The 9,000-nt window shown below is 31.5% G+C and overlaps 1 protein-coding gene and 1 pseudogene across 1 annotated transcript in view; one reads left to right on the top strand and one right to left on the bottom strand.

Moving 5' to 3' along the window:
- The window catches only part of POLQ (DNA polymerase theta), a 96,055-nt gene that overhangs the window by 61,228 nt on the left and 25,827 nt on the right, over positions 1-9,000 (bottom strand). Inside the window, exons 11-12 of the mRNA XM_011355325.2 lie at positions 7,899-8,103; positions 7,411-7,553 (exon numbers count right to left, since the gene is read on the bottom strand). Of these exons, the coding sequence (XP_011353627.1) occupies positions 7,411-7,553; positions 7,899-8,103 (348 nt within the window). The remainder of the gene's footprint in view (positions 1-7,410; positions 7,554-7,898; positions 8,104-9,000) is intronic.
- On the top strand, positions 1,673-1,791 carry LOC111736272 (annotated as a pseudogene).

The raw sequence follows: 9,000 nt of genomic DNA, 5'->3' as shown, positions 1-9,000 counted from the left end.
TTTTTATCCTTTATTTTGTTTATGTGGTGTATCACATTGATTGGTTTGCATATGCTGAACCATTCTTGTGGCCCTGGAATGAACCCCACTTGATCATGATGTCTAATCATTTTAATGTATTGTAGTCTATTTGCTGGCTTTTTGTTTTTTTTTTTTTTTTAGAATTTTTGCATCTGTATTCATGAGAGATATTGGTCTGTAGTTTTCTTTTTGTGTGTTATCCTTACCAGGTCTTGGTGTCAGGGTAACATTGGCCTCAAAATGAGTTAGGAAGTTTTCTCTTTTCTTCAATTTTTTGAAAGAGTTTGAGAATGACAGGTATTAAATCATCTTTGAATGTCTGGTAGATTTCACTACTGAAGCCATCTGGTCCTAGACTTTTACTTTGGGGAGATTTTTGATGGTCGTTTCAATTCCCTTACTGTTGATCAGCATATTTAGATTTTCCAGTTCTTCATGATTCAGTCTAGAAAGATTGTATATTTCTAAGAACTCATCTATTTCTCTAGGTTATTGAATTTAATAGTATATAGTCTTTTATAGTATTCTTGCATGATTCTTTGTATTTCTGTGATACTCTCACTTTCAACAATGGATGGAAGAATTAAGCGGTTAATAGAAAATAAAAGACTAAAACAACACCCTAAATTAAGTAGACCTAATACACATCTGTAGAACTCTATCCAACAATAGCAGAATGCACATTCTTCTTGAGCTCACATTGAACATTCTCCAGAACAGACCATATGTTAGGCAATAAAACAAGCCTCAATAAATGTGAAAAGATTGTTTTCCAACAATGGAATAAAATTAGAAATAACAAAAAATTGTGTAGATTCACAATGTGGAAATCAAATAAGAGAATACTAAATAACAATGGGTCAGAGAAGAAACCATGATAGAAATTACAAAGTACCTTGAAATGAAAATGAAAACATAACATACCAAACTTATAGAATGCAATGAAAGTAGTGCTTTGAGGGAAATTAATACCTATAAATGCCAATATTTAAAAAATGATCTCAAATCAATATCCTAATGTTCCATCGTAAGAAAGTGCAAAGTGAAGTGCAAAGTAAACGCAAAGGAAGAAGGAAGAAAATAATAAATATCAGAAATTAATGAAATAAAGTAAGAACAGAAAATTAACAAACCAAAATAGGTTCTATTAAAAGGTAAACTGAGGCATGTTAAAATTTTTTTCAAGAGTTCATTTGAGCATACACTAATTTGAATTGTGCAGTGCCAAACAAAAGGTGGTTAAGAGTCTTTCACTGATAGGAGCTAGAGGCAAAGTTTTTATAGAGAAGATGTCGAAGCAAAGCAAAGAAATTATTTGATTGATTATAGCTTAAGCATTTGCCTCACTTGAGAAAGCCTAGTTGGCTGTTTGTGATTGGTTGTTCTTAAGTTTCACTTTCTCAGATTCAAGTGCACTGACTCTGGCTTAGGTTTTGGTTTGCTTAGATAAGCTACCAAGACATTAGAGCCACCTCAGTCTAAAGGCTTGTTTAAAAAACTTTTAACAGTTCTTTAAAAAGATCAACAAAATTGAAATACTTTTAGCTAGCTTGATCAAGAAATGAAAAGACTCAAATTACTAAAACCAGGAATAGAAGAGGGAACACCACTACTGACTTTACAGAAATAAAAAGAATTATAAGGAAAACATGTCTACGGCCGTGCCACCCTCAACACACCCAATCTCGTCTGATCTCGGAAGTTAAGCAGGGTCAGGCCAAATTAGTACTTGGATGGGAGACTACCTAGGAATACTGGGTGCTGTAGGCTTAAAATGAATGAATGAATGAATGAATGAATGAATGAATAAGGAAAACACTATGAATAATTAAATACTAACAGATTAGAAAACCTAGATAAAGTGGACAGATCCTTGGAACACAGAAACTACCAAAATTGATTCAAAAAATGGAAAATCTGACAACAAGAAAATGAATTAGTAGTTAAAAAGTGTACTCCAAATAAAAGCCCAGGCCCCAGTAGCTTAACTGGTGATAGCTCCTAAATGTTTAAATTATTATTAACATCAATCTTTGACAAATTCTTCCACAAAACCAGAAAGCACTGCCTCACTATATACTAGCAAACTAAATCTAGCAATGTGTAAATAGTATTATACAACATAACCAAGTGGTATTTATGTAAAAAATTCAAGATTAATATCTGAAAATCAATTAATGAAATATGCTATATCAATAAAATAATGGACAAAAACTGCATGATTCCAATTGATGCAGAAAAAGCACTTGACAAAATTTAACACCCTTTTATGACAAAAACTATATATATATATATTCAACAAACTAGGAATAGAAGGTAACTTCCTCAATGTGATAAAGGCCATCTGCAAAAAAAACACAGCTAACTTCATACTTGATAATGAAAGACTAAATGCTTTCCCTCCAAGATCAGGAACAAGACAAAGATGTCTGCTCTTGCTACCTCTATTTCACATTTTATTGTGGATCCTAGCCAGGTCAATTAGGCAAGAAAAAAAATAGAAGACATCCAGATTGAAAACGAAGAAGCAAAAGTATCTCTATTTGCAGATGATATAATCTTGTCTATAGAAAATCCCAAGAAATCCACCAAAAATACTATTAAAATTAATTAGAAGTTTTAATAGGTTGTAGAATATAAGAATGATACACAAAAAGTTTTTCTCTATACTTTAATAAACAATTTGAAAATGAAGTTAAGAAAGCAATTCCATTTACAGTAGCATCAAAAAATGCTTAGGAATAAGTTTAACAAAAGAAATAAAAAACTTTTACTCTGAAAACTATAAAAATTGTCGAAAGAAATTAAATAAGACCCAATTAAATGAAAAGACAGCCCACGTGCATGAACTGGAAGACTTAATATTGTTAAGATGATAATATTCTCCAAATTGATCTACAGATTCAACAAAATCCCTATTAAAATCCAGCTGGCTTCTTTGCAGAAATTGACAAACTGATCCTAAAATTCATAAAGAAATACAAAGGACCCTAAAAAGTTTTAAAAGCTTTCAAAAAGAAGAATAAGTTTAGAGGGTTCACATTTCCTGATTTCAAAACTTACCACCAAGCTACAGTAATCAAAACAGTATGGTATCAGCATAAAGAAAAACATATGGATAACGAAATAGAATTGAAAAGTCTAGAAATAAACCCTCATATTTGTGATCAACTGATTTTGAAAAGGATGACAAGGCAATTCAATGGATTTTCAACAAATGGTACTGGGATATATGGATATGCATATGCAAGGAATGAAATTAGATCCTACCTTATATCGGTCAGAAAAATCAAAGTGGATCACACTTCTAAATGTAAGAGCTAAAACTATAACACTCTTAGAAGAAAACATGAGTAAATCTTTGTGGCATTGGATCACACAATGAATTCTTAGATATGATACCAAAAGAAAAAAATTGATAAATTCAACATCATCAAGATTAAAAACTTTTGTGCTTCAAAAGATATCAAAAATGTGAAAAGATAAGCCACAGAATGAGTGAAAATATTGTCAATTCATGTATCTGATAAGAGACTTCTATCCAGAATATATAAAGAATTCTTTCAACTCAATAATAATAATAATAATAAAAATCCAGTTTAAAAATGGGCAAAGGATCTGAATAGATATTTTTCTAAGAAAGATGCTCAAACGGTCAATAAATACATTGAAAAGATGCTCAACATCGTTAGCCACTAAGCAAATGCAAATCCAAACTATAGTGAGGTAGTACTTCGTACCCATAAAGATATATTTTAAAAGACAGGTTAAAAGAAGTATTGAAGAGAATGTGGAAGAATAGGAACCCTTGTATATTGCTGGTGGAATTGTAAAATTATGCAACTGCTTTTAAGGAGTTGGAAGCTTCTTAAAATGTTAAAAATTGAGTTACTGTAATTCTACTCCTAGGGATATCCCCAAGATAATTCAAAACATATGTCCATATAAAAACTTGTACACAAATGTTCACAGCAGCATTATTCATAATAGCCAAAAAGTAAAAACATACCAATTTGTAATTCCACTAACAGTGTTATGAAAGTTCCCTTTTCTCCACATCCTCACCAACACTTGTTTTGTTTTTTGTTTTGTTTTGTTTGATTTATTGATGATAGTCATTCTGACATGTGTGAGGTGATATCTTATTGTGATTTTAATTTGCATTTCTCTGATGATTAGTGACTTGGAGTATCTTTTCATATGTCTATTAGCCATCTGTATTTCTTCTTTGGAGAAATATCTATTCAGGTCTTCTGCCCATTTTTTAATTGGATTGTTTCATAAACTATATAAATATCTGACCAATGTACTGTATATTTGAAACTAATAAAATGCTAAAAAAGTAAAAAAATACAAAATGTCCATCAATTGATAAATGGATAAAGATGTAGTATATCTATACAAGGTAATATTATTCTCCAATATAAAAGACTGAAGAATTGATACATGCTATAACATAAACTTTGAAAACATTATGCTACGTGAAAGAAACCCGTCATAAAAAACCACATATTATGATTCCATTTGTATAAAATTTTCAGAATAGAAAAGTCTATAGGAACAGAAAGCACATTTAGGTGCACTAGTGGTTGCTCAGAACCAGGGGAGGATGAGAAGGTTGGAGGAATATGGGGAGTGATTGCTAATGGGTCTAGGTTTCTTTTTGGGATGATGAAAATGTTCTGAAATCAGACATTGGTGATGATTTCACAACTCTGAATACACTAAAAATCATTGACTTGTACACTTTAAATGGCATGCTGTGTGAATTAGATTGCAACAAACTATTTAAAAATAATAATCAAATTCTCTATGAGAAAACTTTTAGAACACTCTTGAAAGCCCAAAAATAGACTTAAAGAAAGAGAAACAACCATGTTCTTGAATAAGACCAATCAATTTTTTAAAAAAGTATGTCAGTTCTCCTCCGTGTTAATGTATAAATTTAACAATATCAATAAAAACACCAAGTTAATTTTAAGTGTTATATTAAAAAGTAAGCAAGCAAGAATACCTATGAACACTGAAAAAGGAGAACAATGAAGGGAACTAGCTCTACTAGATAAAACATACAATAAAATCGTTTAATTAAAGCAGAGGTACAAATGCGAATTGGTAAAATTGACCTACTGTCAGATCAACAAATGAAACAGAAATATATCCAACAACGAATGAAAATTAGAAATATAACCAGATACAAATGCAAATTAGTACACAGGATAACAGATGGAGAAAAAGTTAAAAAATAAAAGTTGTAGAAAATTTTTCAGTCATTGTGTGTAAAAGAACCTTTTAACAAATTAAGCTGTAACTGCAGATAGCCGTTATGAAAAAAAAAGATAAAAGAGCAAGAAAAACATGTGATTCAAAAGTTCGTAAATTCAACTACATTTTTAAAAAAATACTAGACAGAACACATAGCAAAAAGCCAAGTGAAAAACTAGAAGAAAAATACTTATACCAGAAAGCACTACTCTCCTTAATGTATAAGAGAACCTTTAACACTTAACGACCAAAAACAGTAGAAAATGAGCAAAAATCATAGATTATAGGGGAAAAAAAGCATATTACCCTTAATGTTCAAATTTATTCATGATAAAAAATGTAAATTATAACTATATTCAAAATATAAAAGGTTGACAATATACTCTATTCATAAAGTTATAGGAAAATAACCACTCATATAGCACCGGTAAAATTGGAAAATGATAAAAAAAATAAATAGAAAATAACCTCTATAGAAGGCAATTTTGCAAAACCGAAATCACATATGTCTTTACACTTACCCAGCAATTGCTCTTCTGCCTGGGGGTGGAGGGGGTCTTTCCTAAAGACACACCTCTGTCAAAACTAAACAATATTTGTACCAAAGTTTTTAACTGCAGCATTACTTACCATAACGAAATATTGGAAACAACCCAAAAGTCGAACTATGAACTGATTTAATAAACAATGGTATATCCACACACATAATGGAGTTATACAGATGCAAAAAAACCTCCATAAACTGATATAAAGTGATTTCCAAGATATATTGCTATATATTATACTATCCTCTGCATAAGAAAAGGTAAAGAATATATAAGTTCTTGCTAACATTTATGAAATGAAACAGAAAAGAGATATACCAAAACTAATGAAAATAGCTGTTATTAAAAGGGGTAGAAATGGCATGCAGGGGATATATATGGATGTCAGACTTCGCTGAGTATTCCTTTTGATATAGTTCTGACTTTTGAATCACATAAATATTCAAAAATTAAATAGTACATGTAAACTACAAATGTTTTATTTAACTTAGAACATAAATGTATACTAACTTGCCAATATTTTGAGCTAGGGCCAAGGTCTTTTCTTTTGAGTCGTGTCTGTTCATTAGAATTTATCACTGTTTTCTTATGCAAACCATAACCACAATATATTATCTAAGAAATCCAATTTGTTTGGTAAAGTGAAGTTAGATATTAAAGATAATTGCAAAATAACCTGTATTATCCCTATAGTTTTTTCCCATATACATTTTTATATCTTTTCAGAGATTTTACAGTTGTCTCTCATATATTTCATCAGCAATTATTTTAGTAACTTGCATTCAATCTAATATTCATGGATGTAAACTGGCAGTCTGACCCTACAGCTCATAATCTTAGCCACTCACTGTACTATAAATGAGACTTATTTTTAAGGCCATGGCAGAGAACTGGTGAAACTGGCTTTGAGTTTCTTTCTAGCCACATTCTCAGGTATAGAACTTTATGCAGATTATCGCACATGTATATTTTCACTAGAATTTAAAAAAAGGCCATATCCACGCATTTCCTCTCTGCTCACCTCTATATAGTATTTTTTATTGAAAGACAATTCCTTGAAAGCCTTCCTAATTCTTATGAGAATTTCAATTTTACCCCCACTCATTTGCATATTAAAAACATATGCATCTGTTCCTTCCCCTGCCTCCAGAACTAAAGTTGGCCATAGCAACTGTATATGACTTAATGCATGCCCTGCTTCTATACCAATCTTTGCTTGATTTGTACATTATAATCTTATCTCTAATTTCCCGATATCTTTTTGTCCTGTGCTTTTCTCTTATATATTTTAAAATATTTTTTTTATCACCTCAAATCTTTTTGAAGGCTAGAGAAAACAGATAAGTAGCCAAATAGATTAAAAGAGTAATAGAAAATTTAGCGTATTACTTTAAAACAACTCTTTTATTATCTCTTCTTTATTCCCACTACTACTGCCCTAGTCAAGGAAAACAAACAAGATGTTCTCTTAGAGTATCTTTGATGTTCAAGATTCTATATATTTTTTTCCCATTTTCACTTTCATTCAATTTCATTCCCATTTTCATTGTCTTTCAATATGAAAGAAAACAGAACTTACCAGATAAACAATATGCAGATCATTCTCTAAAACAAAGCCCTTCATTGCCCTTTGGAGGTCAGCAAAAATATCTAAAGTGTCAGTTGGAGAAAGTGAAGAAGAAAGAGTTGCGGAACCAAGATGTGTTGGATGATACACCTTTCCTGGTTTGGGTGTGGGGGTGGGAAAATAAAGGATTAGATGTTAAAAATAAATAAAACAACACACTGCCTTTCTGTACTCTGTAATTAACCTTTTAGGTTCTGATATATTTTACAAACAAAATCTTGCCCAGTGCATGGATATTTATGAGCAGGCTCTATGCTAATTGTCTGATGTCGAACGCAACACTGACTTACGAAAAATAAGTTGATACACTCACACCTTGAAAAATCGGCTTCCTTTTATACCGCTCAAAAAGCCAATTTCCTTTTACTAACCAGTCCTACACATTCTAAGTAACTAAAGATGAAAAAGTGAGTAAATTGCAATTAAGAAGTCATAGTTACCTTCTGTTCCATCACTAGCTTCAACAGTCTGGATGAATTCATTTTCTAGCAGCCACATTACACAAGCCTCAATTGCTCCATGTTGAACAGGATCTGGATTTTTCTGAATTCCCTGCTTCCTTTCTTTCATGCTTGCAGCCAAAAATGTGCAAGAAGCATAAGTCTGCATATCTTGTGGTGTTCTTGCCACTCCACCAACTATTATCTGATACAAGAGGTTTGAAATTTTCTGTAACTTTTTAATAAGACATTCAGGTCTTCATGATATAAAAGAAATTAAGTAATTTTGTTCTCCCAGTGTAGAGATTCTTCATTAACTCTTCCAGCACCATTCATTACAAATGTAGATAACACCTACTGACAGCTTGAAAAGTTTTCCTTAAAAGTAGATACATTTTCTCATAAATGAAAATAAGGGAATATCTGAAATGTGGAAACTAACACATATATAAAGGAGATATTGATGGCTCATGGCTGTGAACCAAATCAATTTTTCTCATCCTTCCTTCTGAAATATGTGGGCATACAGGAACGCTAATATTGAATATTTCCCACCCAGAAGAGGGGTGGGGAATAGGTGTAGAAAAAAATAAGGTTAATTGTGTCTTGTGGATATCATTTTCCCACAACTGTTCTATTACATATACTAGTTTGCCCCTTGCCTTCTGTGATTTAATATATATTAGAAACATACCAAATCATCCTAAACAGAATTATTTCAGTTTTTCTAAGATTTATTTAGTATTAATGGTATTTTGGTCATTCCCAGTTTTTTCTTATTACAAATAGTGCTATAATAAACATTTGTGTACACTTAAATTGATGTAATTTCACAAATACATTTCTGGGTAACATTCCTAGATATGAATCTCTTCGATAACTGGCCATGTGCATTTTTTCATCTTAGTAGGTATGAAAAAGTTTCCCTCCAAAAAAATTTCAGCAGTACATGAGAGTGCCTACTTTCTTCATCCTTATCAACCATATGTTATCAATTACTTTTTTTTTTTTTTTCAAACTGAGAGCAGAGTATGAGCGCAGGCACTAGTACCCCCAGGATCAGTACTGAAGCCAACAGCAAGACATGCTGGTATATGAACAG

Source organism: Pteropus vampyrus, unplaced genomic scaffold (genome assembly GCF_000151845.1).
Source record: "Pteropus vampyrus isolate Shadow unplaced genomic scaffold, Pvam_2.0 Scaffold1, whole genome shotgun sequence".
In the NCBI taxonomy this organism is placed as follows: domain Eukaryota; kingdom Metazoa; phylum Chordata; class Mammalia; order Chiroptera; family Pteropodidae; genus Pteropus; species Pteropus vampyrus.
This window is presented reverse-complemented; position numbering and strand designations above follow the sequence as displayed.